General features: G+C 37.6%; 1 protein-coding gene across 1 annotated transcript in view; it reads right to left on the bottom strand.

Moving 5' to 3' along the window:
* Positions 1-20,972, bottom strand: part of ACAP2 (ArfGAP with coiled-coil, ankyrin repeat and PH domains 2) — a 62,735-nt gene that overhangs the window by 32,096 nt on the left and 9,667 nt on the right. Inside the window, exons 3-10 of the mRNA XM_085298705.1 lie at positions 18,831-18,888; positions 16,502-16,621; positions 15,473-15,526; positions 11,391-11,449; positions 10,701-10,884; positions 7,787-7,831; positions 6,589-6,684; positions 2,594-2,668 (exon numbers count right to left, since the gene is read on the bottom strand). Coding sequence (XP_085154831.1) covers positions 2,594-2,668; positions 6,589-6,684; positions 7,787-7,831; positions 10,701-10,884; positions 11,391-11,449; positions 15,473-15,526; positions 16,502-16,621; positions 18,831-18,888 — 691 coding nt within the window. The remainder of the gene's footprint in view (positions 1-2,593; positions 2,669-6,588; positions 6,685-7,786; positions 7,832-10,700; positions 10,885-11,390; positions 11,450-15,472; positions 15,527-16,501; positions 16,622-18,830; positions 18,889-20,972) is intronic.

The raw sequence follows: 20,972 nt of genomic DNA, 5'->3' as shown, positions 1-20,972 counted from the left end.
AGATCTTCCTAGGTAGATCTTCCATAGTATGTGTTTCTCCAGAGTAATGAGTAAAAAAATCGTATTTTACAAATCATTTCTTGCAGAATAGCTATGAAATAGAACACAGCCAAAAGTTAAAACAAAACCCAGACATCAGCTCTCTTAAGAGAAATCAAACTGTACTGTCAGCTAAGCCCTTCCAGGACTTCTACATCAGCCTCTCTGGTAACAGCCAAGTTAAAGGGGATGCTGACAATAAGGAAAAAGTAGTCTGATGGGTTATTTAATAAGTGCAATTATTCCACATGAATACACACACATATGCAAACACAGGTAGAGGAGTAGGACAGAGGTGATAKGTGTGTGCACACACGCACTTATGTCTATAAATTTCAGAACAGAAACTGCTCTTTATTACACAATGAGGAAAAGAAAAGGCATCACTCCAAGGCATCAGATGAAAACTTAAGTATATTATTAAGCACACATACTTCATGGAATATACAACTCAAGAAGCAGAAGTTTTAGTAGTAAGAGAAGRAAGGATTTGGCACTGGAAGATCTGGAAACATGCCTAAGGGCCAGTATAGTACTAAGCAGTATGATAGTACACAAGAAGAAAAGAATAGCAGAACAGATTGCCATCCTGGTGAGGCTGACTGGATGAGGAACAACACTAAGGAAGAAGATCCAAAATTTAAGTCAGTTGAAGATTATAAAGTCCTGATGAGCTGGAAACACACTGGGTAGAAAAGCCAGGAAAAGCATGTAGATGCCATTAAAAATGGACAACGTGATTTGAATGATAAAACAGGAAAATGATTTTAGGAGGTATAGCTAAGAGGAGGACTTTCCATTAAAGCATGTCTTCTTCCAAAGGCTAGATACATCAGCCTAGGCATTATCACCACAAAAATATCAGATTGACTGATAAGGGTAGGAGACATCCCAAACATGTCTGCCCTGAAACAGAGACTTGAGGACAATATACAACACCATCTGAATGTCCTGATTTTATTTTGGAGGCATTGTAAAGTTATCATTCAATTAAAATAATTTTATGAATTGGTCCGTTTGTTCTTTGCATTAGAAACAAAAAATGTTTATATATACAGACATAGTTGATCAAGTTTTACTAGAGTTTCAATAACTGTTGATACTATTAGAAATCGTTTACCTGCAAAGCAGCCTTAAGCAGCATTAAAGAGAGAAACAAAACAAAAAGATAACAAATGTGAACACCACTGGCAACAGCAAYGACCATAAATCATGGTAACAAGTTATTATCTCTATGGCCAATTAGAGATGTATTGCCCATAACCTACATCTTTCAGCAAGCACTACTTTCCTCCAACAGCAACCCACAACTACTGCCCACACCTAAAATCAAACTTACATAGACTCAGTAAGACTGAACTTGAACATATAAAATTTCATTATTTAATTCTTTTCCCCCCCATACTTTACCCCCTACTTTATCCATAGTTATCTTCCATCTGCCTCCACATAAAGAAGAGCAGCACTGCCCTGAAACCAACTGTCATGGCTGCCCAATTACACAGTTAAGGCAATCCTAATATTTCCCACCAACTACTGGAGAAATGAAATGAGAAAAATCTGTCAGCTAACAGTGGCAGCCAGAAGCATTACCTTTTTCCACTAAAATATTGACTCTTACTAAGGAGTCGTCATTCTATCCTTGGCATGTTCTCACTACTGAATTTATTTATTCATCAGATGTTATTTACATTAAGATTTTTTGAATTTGTGACACGTGAACAGATCACATAAAAATGTATTTGAATGAGAGTAAGAAGTGTTGCATTACCTTTAAACTGGTATCTAATCCCTTTCAAAAGTACCTGAAGTATTAGCTCACTATCGGAGAGTTCAGTGGAAATATTTTTAACTTCTAGCATTATACCTGCAAAATCAATACTGATCTAGAGCTTCTGAAACATCCAAGCAACAGAAGTCATTTCCCTCCCACCAACAATCTGAAGTAGCTACAATTCTCCCCAACAAAAAAAAAGAGGAATTACCGCACATACAGATCTGCCCAAAACAGCAATTTAATGTTATCATTTAGCTTTCACATTTGCATACAATTAAAAGTAAAAAGACTATGTAATGTTCAAGTAGTTTACTTTTGCTCTTTATACACAACAGTAGCTGCCACTTTGTATATCAGAGCACCATAACTATATTTGGCATACTCTAGGAAAAAAGTAATACATATGCCCGCAGGACTGTGCAGCGTATGTACCTCTTACATGTATATGTAGGAGTAAATGACAACAATTGTAACTACACTGAATCCAAGATGTCATTGAAATTAAAGTTCTAACAAAATGTTTAGATGTCCCAGCAGTCAAATAAGTTCTGCCATTCTATTTATCATGTTCAGTTTTGACAGAAACATAGTATTTGTTTCATAACACAAAAGGAATATCTGCAATCCAGCCCTATGCATAATGGTCTGTAAGACTATTTCTTTGCACTTTAAAGATACTATCCCTTGCAGTTCCAATGCAGATTCACTGTTGAAGAGAGATGCCAAAATATATATGCAAATGTGTGTGCACTCCATGTTTTACATTCTCTCAAGTACCTTTTGTTGAATAGTGGAGTGTTTTTGCTCCATATCTCTCTTCTCCTTTGCAGCATCTACAGCCAACTGATCCAGCTGTAAAGAGAAACAGAAAATTGGATCTTTAGACTTCAAGAGAAATTTGGCTCTGTAGATTTCATAACACTGACAAAAAAGAACACATTATGTCTAGACATTGCACGACTTTTGTTTTATTTGCATTCTAAAAATCACTTCTGTGATCACAAAGCTTTTACCTTTAATAACCACTGATGCCTCGTTTAAAGCACTGCACTACCATCCTGAGCTAACCCCTACGGAAGGTGTACATTTCTTGTAAGCCTTAGGAGAAATGTTTCAAAGAAGAGCATGGTGCCAAGCATATGCGCCTGGTATACCGCATTGGTGCTCAGTCTCTGAGGAGAATGACTCATGCTTTAGCTGCTCTTGCTGGCTGACTGGCCTATGCAGCAGCACTGGCACTAGCAGCAAAAACTAGAAAGAGTAGATGCTAGTGATTTTTTTTCCTCCTCAGAGCAGGGAGTTGCCCCAATTAGGCTTAAACATTGATAATTCCCAAGAGCTCACTAGCAGAAGGTGAGCAAAATTCCTTAGAATTTTAGATAGAACCATTCAAAAATATTTCTAGTTTCAGAAACACAATACACTAAGCTTGCAAAGAAAAAAGGAGAGACTGCCACAAATGAGATTTGATTAAATTATACATCCTTAAGAAGTCTGTGACAATAAAATGAACACTATCAAATATTTGCTACAAACATGTCTAAAATAATACCATTTAAATTCTTTTCCTTGTGAGACTGGAGGGCAGAGAGAGAGTAAAAAATTCAYGATATCCTGTTAGAGAGTAAATTATTTTGTACAGACTTTGATGTTAAGAATACATCTAAATAAAAAACAGCAAAGCAGAGGAGCAGAAGCTACCTGAAAGGCTAAATAGTTTGGTAGTTATGTGACAAAGTATGCTAGAAAACTGGTGAATTTTTCTCTTATCCAAATTGTAATACACAACTTCTACTAACCCCAGTCATGGCATCTCGCTGAGTAATAACACATGTGCAGCAAAGACAATTACTGACTGAACACAGGGGTAAAGCCCACGGTTTTACACCTGTGGGTCAGACCTTGCTCTGCTCCAGAGCTAGAACCGGGAGGCTATCAACAGTGCATGATTCCAGTTTTCCAGCAGCRTCAGTCATGTGGCAAAGGGCACAGCGTGACTCACAGAATCCCCAATYTACATACATGAAGGAGAGCCTCCACCCACTCTCCTAACCACAAGTGAGAAGCTCTGCCAATTCTGTTCATTTTCCCCAAAGTCATATTTTCCCTGTTTGCAATGATGCCAATGACAGAAAACACCACACTGTTGCGTTGGACAGGCCAATAATTATGCAACTAAGAGATAGTTGGGACATCTGGATCCAATTCCATGCTCTGCTTATTTTCCTAAGTGTCCTCTCCGTTTTGTTCTGGCTCAGACTACTGCATCATCATATTCATGTCTTACAGGTATTTTGTGAAAATGAATATCTGAAAGACCGAAACATCCAGACATCATACATGCAGAGCTATATGAAGTCAGATAAATAAGACCCTCTAAAACAGAGATCAGGATGTCATGGTTCAAAGGATGTTTTGCAAGGTGTTCTAGCAATCAAGATTCTCGCTGAACCAACCTCAGATTCAGAAACTGAGACATGGCCTCCAAGAAATTCCCTTCCTCTTACGCCGCTAGATATTTACCACTAATAGACATAAGTACAATAGTACATATACAAGTACAATAGTGCAACAGACATAAGTATTCTTCAAAAATTAGGTTTATTCTTTCAAAATGCTGCATTTAGTGGTAAACAGTTTCTATATACACTTAGCATTCTGTAAGCATTATTCTATATGCAACTAAATCGGACTAAAAAAGTGTCACTTTTTGAATCTTCATTGTGGAATGAAAATTCAAGTATGCTTTGTTCTTAAGTAATAACACATTTCATGCGAAAGCGCAAATCCCAAAATCTCAAGGCAAAAGTAGATTTTACACCATTAAACATTCCCCTGCAGTGAATGATCTGATGCATGAACAATCCTAAACAAACCTGTAATATCCAGAAAGTGCAACTGCTCAAACCTCTTCCATCTTGTGAACTAGAYAGTATTTTGAAAGTGCAGAACAGTTATATCATTTTAATTTTAATACTKCAGGTGCTATTAAACCTTGTGATTAGTCATATACAAATCAGTTTAGTTGGGAATGAAAATTCATTTGCCAACAGAAAGAAACTGATAGTATTTTCAGAAAGCGACTAATAAAACCCATCTATTTTATTATGTCAGGACATGTCTTTGACTTCTGAAGGTAGAAACTTGAATCAATACAAATTGTAAAACTTAATTTTTCACAAGATATTTACAAGTCTACTTCTCCAGTGAAAAATATCCATTATTTAAATTCTAAGGGCAAAACACTGGAAAATAATTCAGTAAGTTGTACAATGTTAGAATCTTCACTCTACATTTGCAATATGTTTTAAACATTCTCAGCTTTGAATTTTCTAAATTTAACTTCTTTGGTTGCTATGATACCAGCACCAAACTGAAAACATTAAACACCCCTTTACAGATCAAGCAAAAGGGTGACCAGCCATTCAAAAATAACCTTACGTTCCTAACTCAAGTCTCACTGAAATGGAAACATTAAAGCCTAGCTGGCACCATACAACACTGCTAATTACATAGTTTTAGTCTATTCSCACTACCTCTTCTATATAGAAAGTAAAGAACGCATATCAACAAAACACTACAATTCAACGATTACAACTTAAAATAGAAAGATGTAGGAAAAAAAATAAAAGRAACAACATAAACTAAGGAAAGACTCATGTGTACCTGAATCTAAGCACTAGTACTACACTAAACTCTGGGAGCTGTAGGTGCACAGATACTTCTCTTCTTGATAAGAATTGCAGCTCACACACACATGCACACACACACTTCCTCGACTTGTGTCTCCACAAGAATTTATGAAGGCACACTGAACCAGACTAGGGAACTAACCTAGCAAAAAAAAAAATCCACAAAGTCAGATGTCTAAATAGATATTTTCTACAGTTCCCAGTCTATTTCACTGCACAGCCACACAAACAGGTTGAGGAGCACAGGTGACAACAGCAGCAGGAATGAGTAGCCAGGAGCAAGAACTGTTTAAAACCAGCCCCAAATAAACAATGTAATTTCACAGATGTTAAGATGCATCTCTGAGATGAATACAAATACATGTTTGCTGTCACCTATTTGCTTCTGTATACAGATAGATATTTAGGTTTTTTTCTTTTTTCAAGTGGTGGCTTTGTTTAGAAACTTAGGTTGGGAAGAATAAAGGGTTTTGTATCAGTGTAACTGTTCCAAATCCTTGGCTAGAGGCATAAAAATTCTATAGAAGTGTTTCTGGCCCCATTCAACTTGTGGAAAACAAGCCAAGTTACACTGTCTTTTTTTCCTGAATCACAGAATATTCAGTTGCATGCCATAATGCTCTTAATTCATTTTGTAAAACTATTTTCCATTTTTCCTAAGTGCAGTTGGCTGTGGTCAGTCTAACCTTTTCATAAGCCTCACAGAATTGTAGCTTTTGGATCCTCTGTGTTCTTAGGCTTGAAAAGGAAAACTGAATAAGAAGGATTCAATATAAAAGATTAATTTTGTAATACTTATAACTTCACTTTTATTGTCTCACTTTCATTTGCTAACAGTAATTTTAGCTCTGGCAGACTGTGTAATTTATATAGCATCAACATTTTAATAAGAAATGGCAACTTTTAATTTCCAAGTCTTAAATCAAAATGTCTAAAATATATTTTTATGTTTTGCCTCTATCTTTGTCATACAGTTCCATCTTTTGTCAAGTAAGTCTACAGTGTACCTGATATGTACACACACACAAAACTCTTGCATTCTAATATATATTTTTGAGTTTATAAAATAACTTTTGTTACCTGTGCACCAAGATCTTTCATGTAGGGCCCAAGCTCACTGAAGAGATCATAGCCTTGATGGAAAAAAGTCAGATGAGCATACATAAATGATAACATCTAGAAGGAAAGAAAAAAAAAACAGTATTCATATAAAAGTTTAACTATTTCAGATATCACATAAGTTTCTCTCTTAACTACTTCACCTGCACAAGCTTTAAAAAAGTACAAGGTAAGATTTCTACTTTGTTTAACCTTGCAATTTTATATCAATTCCTTGCACAGCTTCCAGTGGCATAAGTATTCAAATTCAAGGTAGGAAAAAAGCAGAGTCAAAAATCTCAATTAGTTAATAGGATTAACCCTATCAATTGAAATACAAGATAACATGAGTTAGAAGCCATTTTATTCACATAATAAAATTTTATTAACTCCCGTTTAACTCAAACATGTAAAAATCGARAAAGGGTATACAATTTGTTTATTAACGATCCAAAATCACGACTTCTATGAACACAGCCAAGACATAAGAATTAACAGTCTTAAAACAAGTTGAGATGATACAGTGCAAAGGTGAACAGCTGTGAATCTGTGATCCRGAGTTTTCACTATTTAAAGGAATTGAGGAAATTATGGAAGCAGAACTAGCCCTGTTAAAGAAAGGCATCATTCATTTGGGCAGTCTAAATCAACTTTTTACAGAGATGATACAAAGGAACAGAAACAGGACTATGACTAGAAGAAAACGAGCATGCAGCTATAGCTGTATATTAATTTAGTACATACAGCTAAAAGCATAGTACATTAAGCTGACTCTAAGCTATTTATATAAAATAAGAACATCAGTTTTGAAGAAAGGGCTGAATCCATCTTAGAAATAGATTAAGTGCTCATTGTTTATACATGAATATAGCAGTTCCAAAGAAAAGACTGTTTGGTGAACAAACTCTTCAATTTTAATCACAAAGCACATACCAAAGAGACAACAGCAGTAAAAGTCTTAGCAAAGCAGTCACATTTGAACCAAAAGGATTGCCAAAAATGGTTTGGTATATATTGTAAATGCCAAGGTGACCAGCAGCAAGGTGCCAGCTGTACTGGCAATGTTATAATGGAGAACAGGACAAATCCATTTTGCATATACTGCTTTGCAGTCACATTTTAAAATTTTGTTTCAGATTTAATAAAATACTGTCTATATAGAAATTAAAATATATCTTACCGATTTTAAGATCTCTGATCTCCTTTTAGACTGAAGAACATTGATCTAGAAAAAAAGAAAAAAAGCAACTTATTTTATTCATTTAGCAAATTTTCCCTCACAGAAATGAACTGCAGATTACTTCCAAATAAGCACATCAAAGCTTAAAATACCAGAAGAATGTACATCAGTATCTTGACATCAAAAATCATTTTTACAATGGTAAAAAAATGCATGCTAAATTTATCAGGGTGTGATTCATTTCAGAGCAAAAGCTTGCAAAGGTTTAATTTCACAATGACAGTCACAAAGTTCTATCATAAAGGGAAAACAATTAAGATGTGTGTCAGTCAGAAGTAACATAATACRCCTAAGATACCAAATTTGCTTGTTTGCCATCTTCAAGAGACCAAATTAAATGCGTATTTCAAATATCTTTTTGACCATGTGAGCCAACACAGCCTCCCAGCTTCTCCTTAAAGGAGCTGCAGCCAGCACCCTACCTCCTCCCCCTAGGAAAGAGGATACAACTGTTATATATGGGTCCTCCTAAGGAGTTCCAGAACTGGAATTCAGACCCAGACATAAAATGAACAAGATCACAGTATCTTCAGTATATATTTCACATATACTTGCTCTTYTAAGCTAGCTGAGGTCGCTGACCCTAGAACTTGAAACCTTTCACATGAAATAGAGAAAGGAACACACCAGATTTTTCACATTCACCTAACCCTTCTATCCTATCTTCACTATCATCCTCCTATCTCTAATCTGTAATTTAAAGCTATCATCCAGAACTAAAGCTTTTACTTAAAAGCCCCATTTAACAGAAATGCCCATAACTGCAGAATTTAATACTTCTGTATGTCTGTTTAAAGATTCCAGTAAATTAAAAACTTACCAACACTATAATCAAAACCAGATTGTACTTCTCTATCTAAATAGACAGTGTTTTGGAAAACCTTCTGTAACAAAAATAATCTTTATACATATATATATATATGTATATACATACACACACACAGACACACATACCCCAAACAACTTGTGAGGAAAAAAATAGAGGGAAAGCAAAAGTATTGAAATACAGATTAAAGCCAATATAGCTACCAAGAGACTGTAGTTGTGAAGTCACTTTTACTTAGGTAACTCCCTTCTTCTGGAAAACCCTCCTATAGCTTCATTTTTCACGAGTTAAGCAGCATGGAAACTTTTTCTTTCTCGTCATTAATGTATCTTTATTACAGGAATTGTTAACATTTTAAAATATACAAATCCCTGACAGCAAGCGAGCTGCAGTTCAGTAAGCACACAACGAGCTGGCCTGCAGCAGCCACTTCCAGCCTTTCCTGCCCGYTCCGAGAGAGGCCTCTCTTTCCATCCTTCTCCAAGAAGGGCTCCAAGACCCYGCTCGGCTCGGCTCTCCCAGCGCTGCGGGGACCAACGAGCAGCAGCTGCCTGCCGCCGCCGCGGGCCAGCCCYGGGGAGCAGCGCAGCGCCGGGCTCGCTGCAGGAGCCGAGCCCCAACGACGGGGGCACGAAGAGCAGAACCGTTCCCTCGCGGGGTAGCAGAAGCCAAGCGCGTGCCGCGAGCTCAGGTGAGAGGCGCTAACTACAGATTTCCGCGAATCTGTCTCCAGTGCACCACTCTACCCCTCGGTTTCAAAGTTTAACTACGAGCAGAGGATTTGGAGGAACAGAAATGGTGCTCAAGGTCAAATCCAGCCTCTTCTTACCGCTCTCATCCAAACCACACCACGCCTTTCAGCCGCTGGCGCACTGTGACTAGCTCCCCATAAGCGCACTAACACAYGTCACATGCTGCAAGAGCCTGCTCCCCCGAAACTGCGGCTGGGACGCGAGCACGACAGCACTGGGTTGTGTGGCACCACTCACGGAAACAGTGTTAGWACAAGTAACTAAGTGGTGCTTAAATCAATGACTTTAAACAGAAATAAGTTTCACGCTTAGTGCTTACAAGACAAAATTCCGTGCTGACCACTGACCACACCACCTGTGTGCACGCCGTGCCTGACCAGAGCTACGACAGCTCCAGTACGAGTTTTGCAAACTTCATTTTAGTTTGCAAATGATGCACGCAAGTTAAAGAACAGTTAGGTTAACCAAGCCTCACATAACCTCCTGGACGGCCACAGTCAAGGTAAGAATTTCTCATATAAAAGTGATAACTTTAAAGGGATGTTCTGTGTTTGGATGAACATATGAGAACCCTAGATATGTTAAACAGTAGGAGGGGCAGGAACTGCCTGAGTTGCAGGTAACTAGAGCAAGAYAGGATTATGCAACTACGAAACACAAAGAATTAGAGTCAGCAGAAAATTTATTTCACAGATTTCAAAACAGTAAGACACAAAACACCTCTCAACACCCTATAGCAGTTCTGCATTATAAAGCAAAACCGTAACGATGTGCCATGTGAGAGTTCAACGACAGTGCCAAACTGCCAGCTTCCTCGACAAGTAGGACATTTGTTAAACAAAACGCAAATCAGAAAACTGAAATTGTAGAAGCGGTTAGCCTCCTAGATCCCAGTATTCAGGTTGTTTGTAATTAGGAGGCTAGGTTAGAGTTTATTTCAAATACATAATGAATTACAGCACAGCCAACCCAAAATAAATTGAAGAATTTTGAAGAAACAGTATTAGTAGTATTTAAATTGAAAATTAATCTGTGTTACTGGACAAACAGCACAGAATACCATAGCATTAAGCAGTAAAGATGCATCAAGTAAAGTAATTGCTCAGATTTTATTAAAAACAACACACTACCYGCAGACTTAAGCTATTTCTTACACACTGGTAATTTCCCAGCTTCTGAGAAGTGAGAACTTCTTACAGTAAGAACTTCTGACAGACTTATCTCTAATTACATGTAACAGATGGTTTTGAAAGATAACTTTTATCGCTGCTCTTACCTGAAGAACATAATCCAGAGCTATGTGCCGAAAACATTTCCGTGTTGCAGTCAAAATATTGGTCGCCTCTTCTACCTCGTGCTGCTTATTTCTTTGTACTTGGGCGTTTTTTACTAGAGCATTCTCTTTTTCTTCACTAACTTTCTCAAACTGTTTCTTCGCATCTTTAAATTTCCTAATATCCCTAAAGACAATAAAAATGGATGATAAATGAATTCCCAAGTGTAGGAGAAAAAGCTGTATTGAATAGAACACTTCTGAATGTTATAGCTAGTTTCATTATTTGCTCTTTAACAAATATTCAGATTAGATGCAAATCACAAGAAGTAGGATGGAAGCCTCACTTTCTTATTCTGAAGAAAGGTAAAACTGATATTTAGAAAAGTATCTCTCATGATACCAAGAAAAACTTTAGTAAGCACTTCGATTTCATGTTATTTTTGTTCAAGTGAAAAAAATGTCATAATCATTGATCAGTGACACATATCATTTCAATTTTAGCATATCTTCAGCTGGATCTAAAGCCTCCCTGATACAAGGTGATTTTTGACAAGGTTTTAACACACCTTTCAATTTATGGCTGGTCATTCTCAAAAACATTTCACCAACCCACTCAGAAATTGGATTTTTTTAAAATCCAATTTTATCAGTAATTTTCCAACAATTCATCATAAGTGAAAAATAACTTACTCTTTAACAAAACTCTGAAGTTGTGCTTTAATTGATCTTTGGGTTTGGTCAAATAGCATCTGAAAGAAAAGCATTAATATGTAGTTCAGGAACTTGGTGTTATTCACAGCTTTCCATTTTCAACATATGCATAGATACTAATTAGGAGCCACTAAATGCTTTACGTCTTTCTAAACCTTTCCCTCACCTCTCCGAAAGCTCTTGACCTCACACAGTAGTTTCTGAATTTATTCTGCGTGCCAGATTGAATACTTTTTTCACATTATGTATCACTTCTGGCTTGAAGAAAACATCTTGCATGGAAAAAAAAAAAATCTCTGCCAAAAATCCACTGTGCAACAAAATAAAAAAACAAAACAGAACTAAGAGAAGCCTCGAACTAAAACCAAGCTGGCAATCTTGCTCCGTGTTCACATAGATATGTATACAAGAAAGTACAAAGTAGAAAAATGAAGAAAGCATGATATAAGTTATTTTACTTGATCCTATACCAAAAATAGGTTACCTGAGTTTCCCTGAGATAGAACAGCACTTTCCACAACAGTGTATTTTGAGGAATAGGGTAACACTCTTCTAGCACCACTAAGTCACTAGAGAAAGTCCTTCACAGAACACCTTTGAAAAAGATAAGTTTGCACCAGTGTGAACAAACTGATGTTGTTTTAAATCTATTTCGAGCAACACACTGTTGGCACAGCATGGGCTGCATACTGCCATATATGCTCAAGACTCAACACATCAAAGTCACAAAAATGTAGACTGCACCCTCCTTCAAAGTTATTCTGAAAGGAGTGATGTTGAAGAGTTGTGTTCTAGCCTGTTCTACTGACCTCTGGAATTAAGTTCAAGAGCATTGCAAGTTATTTTGCACAGCTTCACTAATAGAACCTAACTTCAACTTGTATTATACCTCAATTACAGGTCTCATTTTCCAAACATGACTAGCTGTCTCAGTTTAGGTGATATGTTGAACTACATGCGTGATGGTATGATCTGGATATATGCCAATTAAGGTTTAAACAAATATCAGGAAACTAATTTAAATACTTAATTTATTTTTTGATTCATAGGTCAAAATCATAGCAATCTGAGGTACAGTTCTTGTAAACATACATATGCTTATTACATAGGATTAGAAGAGAACTATTACTAAGCCAATGTTTCTTTAATATCAAAATATGCAATTCTTTTAAGTGCATCATTTTGCAGCAGACTAGAGTACAGTAAAAACTATGTAAAACTTATATGGGAAGACAAAAAATACGGAAATCAACCCAAATCAAATACCTCACCCTGGCCTTCTTAAAAACCATAGTTATAAAGGAAAGACTTTCACAGCTTAACCAACTAATTAAAGAAAATGAAACTATAGAAAGAATATGCCCATAATTTCCTACAAAAAGCTATGGGCTGAAATTAATGAAGTGCATATTAATACATGAACAACTAATACCACCTCCTCTACTTAAATTCATAAGAAAACAACCTACTGTGTCAAACTGCTAAAAAGAATGGTTGCTTCTTTTTGTAAGATTTAAAGTGTTCTAAGCTATGCTTCCTTCTACTTTTTCTTACAAGATAGGGTGAAGGAGGCAAGAAAGGGCAATAATCATCCATATAACAATTTTCCTCAAGCTCTGCTAAGTTTCCAAGGCCAAAGCATACCTGACTGTTAAACAACTTCCATTTTCTCCCGTATCCCCAGAAATTTTAACTGGGGAATGAAACTGCACATTCCTTAAGCTTTATATCTGTTCTCAGAGGGAAGAGGTGAAATAATTTAAAGTAGTAGTAGCTGGCCCAATGGAACAGAATCTCCTGTAAAATGCAAAGATCCACATGGTAAATAATCTTATGGAGAAAGTCAGTTGACAACTGTTTCCACTCTGACAACACACCTTTTTTAGACAGGTGACTGTTCCCTGCCTCAGCACCCCTAGTCAAGAATGTGCAAGCAAATTAAAAAAAAACACAGTGCCAAGTACTGACAGCAAAACCCTTACCAGCTTAGCGTTTCTCTTTTCTAGAGACACCGAAGAGAGGAAAGCATGGCAGTTTAAGTCCCCAGTTAACAGTGGAACTCTCTCTCCATCCAGTCTCCATCTTTGGAGGCTTTTAAGACCAAAGCAGATAAAGGCCTGAGCAACCAGCTCCAACTGCAGAGCTGACCTTGTTTATGGCAGGCCAGACATAAGCAGACATGTCCTGAGGCCCCTTCCAACCTGAACTATCCTGTATTTAACAGTAACACATGGAAGATCCCTAAGATGCTGTTTGCGTTCCCACTTTAGAAAACCAGAAAAAACAGATTTCTCTAGAATAGATAAGAGAACACTTGACAAGGTGGAAATCACGCTGAGACTACTCCCACTGCTGACATTTAAGCTTGCCAGTGCCTGAGGAGCACACCAATTGAGATCCAAAACAAAAAAAGTATAACCAGATGGAAACTCTACAGATTCGTGGACACCTAGAAATATAAGCCTTGCAATTCTGTTCAGAGCAAAGAGGGAAAAAACCTACTAGGCAGAAAAATATCTAGATACATTTTTCTTAAATGAACAAAAGAACTGTCCAGACCACGATCTGACTAAATTTACAACCTTCTCAGCACATTACCTTTAAAACCCTTCAMGGTTTTAAGGTGAGAACCTTAAAGGTGAGAAAGGCATTATTTGCTATAAGCCGTAAAAGCTACTCCATCATTGCTGAGCTGGTAGCGACATTCATGTGGTTTTTGCAGTCTAGTCTCATTTGAAGAAAAATTGACAATCCAGATCTCAAAGGAGGTGCCATCTCCTACCCCTTCCCTCCTTCACCTGGACTATGCCTGCCTTCTCCTGTTTTGCCATCTAGCTTCTCTCTATTGGCTCACTAGCCAACTTGGTCAACAACAGAGCTAAGATGGAGCTACTAGACCCTGCTCGACTAGTAGCATAGGGACAGAAAGCAACACTAGGTCCAAGCCTGAGACACCTGTGCATTAGAGCCCCACACCATGCCTCGCTTCTCAATGTCTGCGACTTTCAGCCAAGGCCACCATTCTACTCAATAAGCTTGAGTGTTGTAAGGATGTTGAGGAAAAAAAAACCCCACAAAAATAAAACCCCCAAAATGCAAGCAGACAGAACTCTAGAGACCAATCCTTTCTCCTTCAGTCTGCAAATAAATCTTCTCATACGCCTTACTGTTTGCTTTCTGCCTTTAAGCTGCATCAGTTGACTGTGCCACTTTCACTTAGGGAGAAATAACCCCAGGCACCGGTACAAGCTGGGGGCTGACCTTCTGTAAAGCAGCTCTGCAGAGAAGGACCTGGGAGTGCTGCTGGATGACAAGCTGACTATGAGCCAGCGATGTGCCCTGTGGCCAGGAAGGCCAATGGCATCCTGGAGTGCATTAGGAAGTGATCCTGCCCCTCTTCTCAGCCCTGGGGAGGCCTCATCTCGAGTACTGCATCCAGTTCTGGGCTCCCCAGTATGAGAGAGACATGGAGCTACTGGAGAGAGTCCAGCGTAGGGCTGTGAAGATGATCAGAGAGCTGGAGCACCTGCCCTACGAGGAATGGCTGCAAGAGCTGGGCCTCTTTAGCCTGGGGAAGAGAAGACTGGGGGGGGGGAGGAAATCTTATCAATGTGTATAAGTATCTGAAGGGAGGGCGTCAAGGGGACAGGGACAAACTCTTTTCAGTTGTCCCATGTGACAGGACAAGAGGCAAAGGGCAGACAGTGAAGCACAGGCAGTTCCACCTGAACGTGAGGGGGAATTTCTTCACTGTGAGAGTGACAGGGCACTGGCACAGGTTGCCCAGAGAGGTTGTGAAGTCTCCTTCTCTGGAGATATTCAAGGGCCACCTGGATGCAATCCTATCTAACCTGCTCTAGGTGACCCTGCTTGAGCAGGAGTTTTGGACTAGATGATCTCCAGAGGTCCCTTCCAACCTTACCCATTCTGTGATTCTGTGACTCAAAGTGTGTCCTTTAGAATAACATCAACATGAAAAACTTTTGTATTATTCTATTATCAAACATAACTTGTGAATTGACATAAGCTAAGAGTTCTGTCTTAAATAAAAAATTACTTACATTGTGATAATTGATCATTTCCTGTAAGGTATCAGAAAACTTTGTCAAGCTACTCTGCAAAGAAAGGAAGACAAAGTTGTTTTAAGTTAAACCTTAAAGTACAGAGCACAAAAGCAGAGGTGCTTCAGAGCTTTACAGCTTTTCAGTAAAGAACTTGGAATTCATTATCAGCTCATTATTAAATCTAGATCTAAATTAAATCCATTATACCGGAAGGAGAACATCAACTAGTATCACTATATCTACCTAGTATCAAGTTAYTACTAAAATAAAAACTAACAGAAATAGGTTTTTGCTACCTTGGCTATATATAAAGGACCCAATTGAAGTAAAGTAGGGAAAATTCAGCCCCAGTTCACTAAATTATTAGATTTCATATGACTTAAAAACACTAACTTACAGTATTAAATATTAATAAATATTAGTGTAACTCCAGTTACTGTGATAATTCCTGCCTCACAGCTGAAATGCTTACTAACATCAAATCTCTACAATGCCTCAATTAAAAATGTTTATGAAATATAACATTATGAAATAAAAATCCCTAATATATTTTGATAATGACTTATCTGACATTTAAGTGCAACAAAAACCTGCTTTGAATTAAATAACTTTGTATCTAGTTACAAATTAAATTTGGCTAATATTTATAAAGGAATTTGTCACAGCACTATATTTTTAGCAAGTACATTTCCAAACAATGACCATTTCCATTACATACAAACACCACACTGAGTTTCACAGAGATACATTTTTCAACTAGTTTGTGAAGATGTATAAAAGCAAAAGATGTTCTATTACACAACATGCATTAAACATGCCTGGCATACACAATTATAACATATCTGCCTATTTATTCAACACAATTTCATATAGCCCAAAATGCTCACTGTTAAGATGTATACCAAAGAAAACAGAACAACAAGAATGAACAACAGTACAAATATCTTTGACTACTTCTCTTGGAGAGTGCTACATCTCACCCTTTTTATTCATGTTTTTCTCTCTTTTCACTCTTCAAGAACATACCTCGACCAACACATCTTTACTTGAATATTGTGCAAGGTCTCGAATTCCATTCATGAACTGCTTGTTGGCTGTACAGAATGCTTTCCCAGTATCAATCATTGCAATACAAAGTTTCACCAGCTTAAAAAAAAGGAAAAAAAATCACAGTTAAAGGTTTTATGTCATTTTACTCATCATATAAACATGAAACATACTGAGCTTAGCTAAGACTTAGGAAACAAGAGATTTCAAAAGTTACGTTCTGGCCAATAAACGGAACTCCACAGTCTATGAAGAGGATATATTGCACTACCGTGCAGTAGAAAGATCAATACTACATTAAGAATTAACTATTTCTTTTTATAAAAGCATATTGATCTTCTATTGTTAGTTGAGATCTTGCACACATTGCAAAAGACAGAAGGCTAGACAAGAGTAAAAGATGATCTTTCATTATCAAGTGAAACATAGCTAGTTAGGACCCAACCACATTAGCAATAGTTTGTATTCTTCCTAGCCAAAAGAGAAAAAACAATTGCTTCATCTTGCGATAGTCATAGTAAAAGCACAGGAAAGCCAGAGGCTATCTGCACAATGCACACCTGAAAAAAAGTTCATGCCCCAGAAGGCCCAGTAAATCACATCCTCACTCAGGTAGACTCTAGGCCTTTCTCTGATGAGGTTCCATCCCTACCACTCCCTGTTTAAGGCAACACTTTCACTACCATAGTGCTGGATAGCCTGGTATGGAGGCCTTCAGTATCTTCTGATGGATCTTCTCTACTTTGCACTCTATTTATACATAGAGTTGTTAATGAAAGAGAGACTAGTCTGATGACTAAGATGCTCTCTTGAGAGAGGGCATATTATAGTACAGTTCCCTGACTGAGCCTTTATCAGCGAAGGATTTTTCATTAACACATTAGATAAATGTTGGTCAAGAATGATGTAGCAGTACCTGAAAATGTTGGGAAAAGGAAGCCAGCTGACTGGTCTTCCTCTATTATCTGCCCCAAAATGTTTTAGGACTACTCATATTTATGGTTCATGATCCTGATCCCAGTGTCCCTTCTTCCAGGGTGAAAAAGATGTATTCAATTTAGCACCAAAATCGCATACACTTTTGGGATGATTAAAAAAACAGATTAAGTTTTTTATGAATCACCTAAGAAAAATTTGCCACCCAAGTTTAGACAAATTACTCTCCGGCCATAGTGACTTCTGCTCACACACAAGTAGCTTGGCTTTAGACCCCAGTGTTATACTACATCATTTGTAGTCCACATTTCAAAAAATTGTTTAAATTGGTATCTTGTTTACTTGCTCTCTTGCCAGGAGGTTTTTTTGATTTTAAAAAAGTACTAGGATAAAAATAATAATAGGACAATTAAAGATTTTATATGGTATCCTAGGTTGTACTTGGTACTGGATTCTTACAACAGGTGGGGGGAAGCAGGGTGGGCAAGGCCCTTAGGAAGCCTGAGTATTCTTTTCCCCAAAAATGATTTTTAGACTGGTGAGGAAAAACAAACTTAAGACAGATATGTAGATCGTTGAAGCACTCACATTGGTTCACCTACCAAAACAGACTCATTAAATTGACAGTTAGGAAACACATTGTTACCACAAGATGCATCAAAATTCTCACTAAATTTCAAAATGAAATACCTTTAATGCATTTTGACAAAGCAGTTACACTACAAATCCTGAAAATACTGTTACAAGAAATAACGGGAAAACAAACCTTTTACACTTAAAACTACACTTTATATTGCAATTCTGTTTTACTCTTCAAGAGCTTTCTGTAGCCACCTCTCAGCTGCAGGAACAAAGGCTAAATTTCAAACTACAGCTAAGGAGGTCAGCTGATGACATATGYCTACAACATTAAAACACAGGCAAAAATAAATCTAACCTTAGAAAATTTCCATAAAATGCAGGGATAGGAAAGCAGACTTTCATGCAGCATGCATTTCTCATAAACCATAACCTCTCAGGGCAGCAATAGTCACCCCCCAGCTTTAACTTGCATGCAAGCTTGATTAGCTCACATGTGGCTCCCATTGCGGGACCGCGTCACACGGCTGCCAAGGGGCCATGCGGGCAGGGCGGATTGCACAAGGCAAACCCTCAGCTGGGGGAGAAAGAGAGCTCATGCTGGCTGCCGCTGCTGTTACTCAAGCTCGTCTCCAGAGCCCAGTTGCGTGCTCAGGCCAAATGCATCCTGTTTGCAACAGCAGAACGCTTGAGCAGCCGCTGCCATTTCCCATCTGTGAACTTAAATTAAACAAAGCTAAACAATATCTTTTTCTAGTTTTCAGAACAGACATCGTTGCATTAAGAAGCTTACCTTGTCAAGTTTCAGTTCCAATTCTGTCACATCTCCTTCTACTTCTTCTAAAGCAGCTCTGTATTGTTAAAAAATAAAAGTTTTCCTGTAAGTTTTTATACAAAATACTCTCGAACTTGGGGCTGAGAGGGAGAAGATCACATTTAATCCATTTATTGCCATCTCAGTTTCAGTTAATTTCAACTATAAAACAACACAGATTTTAAAGGACCAGGAAGATTGCCTGCTAGACATCTGACTGTCAAAACAAAAACCAACCAATCCTACAAGCTCGGTGCATTAAATAGCCTAGTAATAATGACTTCAGAAGAACTTTTATTATACCTTAATGTGCTCCACATTAGCTATATGATAATAAAGGAAGCATATTTCAATAACCTATATTTTTGAAGGTATTAATATCAAAAGGAAAGACAAATTGTGTCTGAGTGAAATTTTACAATTCTTTCAGTGACACTCAGCTCAAACAATCCTCTCCTCTCTCTCTGCAATCCTACAGTTATTAAATAACAAACTTGTAATAAGCATTTGCTATGATTCAACTGACTTAGCAATAGAGCTGAGCACACAGGAGAAGCTGAGAAAGGAAGACACTTTACAACATTCATGAACATGATTTGTTCAGGCTACTGCCTTGAGGACTTGAATGTACTAATTTCTGACAATGAATGCTGCATTACAAAAAAAAAAAAAGAAAAAGAAAAAAAAGAAAAAAAGAGAAAAAAGAGAAAAAAAAAAAGAAAAAGGTCTATTTCACCAAGATGTGATCTGACATTATGAAAAGGTCAGTAGGAACAGTGGTTTTCCCCATCCTTTGCTCCCACCACCAGGGCAGCTCATCTTTTCAGCTATTCCAGCATAACTGTTCAAGGAGCCATAATGCTCACCAGAAGTGTTCTGCTTCAAATCTGCAGTGCTTTATGGAAAACTGGACCAGATACTTTACATTTCAGTCTCACAAAAGTCTCCTCCTTCCCCCCCCACAAAGTAGAAACAAACAAAAGAAGAAAAAACAAAAAAAGAGAGAGAGAGTGAAGTTGGACTGGGGACTAATTTGGGAATTTCTTAAGCCAGCTTTACCACTAAGACGAGAGCACAAGGAACCACAGCCTTACTGTCTCCTGCTAATTCTCTTCTAGTTCACATGAGTTCAAGCCAAGAACAAAAAAAAAAAAAAAAAAGAGAGAGAGAGAGAATAAGCAAGCCCAGATCAAGCCCCAAACTCAAAAGCAATTTTTGAAGAACAGTTCAGCAATATGGGGCCAACTGCCTGCAGTTCTCAAACATTCAGGATGAAAAATTCCAGCTTTTTGCAGATTTGGCTAATACATAGCTACACTCTGGTTTATATACTTAAAGGCATTCCCACACAGTTATATTCTAGCCTTTAGATATAAACACATTCCCGTACAGTTGCATTTTGACTTCTGTATGTTCTCTAGTATCGGACCACAAACTATTTCAGGCAAAGTCAATTCCTCTTTTCCATTTTGTCTGCAAGTGATTAATTTGCACTTAAATCTCTCAAATTAAAACTTGTTTCCAAGAGTACTACAGAGGAAAAAAAAAAGCATATACAAAAGGAGGAAAGAATAAATATCTCAATATTTAGACTGCTATTTTGTATTAGTTTGTTTATAAACACAATGCAGCTGATTTTTATTTGTTCCTTTGGCATCAACATGAAAAGCATGACTTAAGTAGTTTGTTTAAAGAATTGCACCAATATCTGATAAATACTTTTAAAAAAAATTTGTTAACTAGCAAAGAGTTCTAGCTTCACTGAGTTTTATGAACTTAAAAAAAAATCTAAACCAGATACAGGATGGAGAAGAGAGATAAAGACAGCAGAGCAACCAGGCAGAGTGAAGACAATATGCTTCCTCAATAATTAAAGTTGTAAGGCGGGGGGAAAGCAGCAGAAAATATGCTAAGCAAACTAAAATGAGAACGGAGGATTGAACAGATGAGGGATAGATCAAGAAAGAAGCACAGAGCAAAGCCGAGAAGGACATTGTGGAAGAAAGAAAACTGGATTAAGCAACCCCTGCCCCACCCCCAGCCTGGCTCAGAGCAGAAGACCTTGGCGCAAGCAGGTCTCAGCTCCAGCTGCCGCCTCGGTTCTGCATCCCAGGACGATCA

Source organism: Rhea americana, unplaced genomic scaffold (genome assembly GCF_003343005.1).
Source record: "Rhea americana isolate MKP2758 unplaced genomic scaffold, rheAme1 scaffold_14, whole genome shotgun sequence".
In the NCBI taxonomy this organism is placed as follows: domain Eukaryota; kingdom Metazoa; phylum Chordata; class Aves; order Rheiformes; family Rheidae; genus Rhea; species Rhea americana.
The sequence above is the reverse complement of the archived record's forward strand: the minus strand, read 5'-3'. Positions and strand labels throughout refer to the sequence as shown.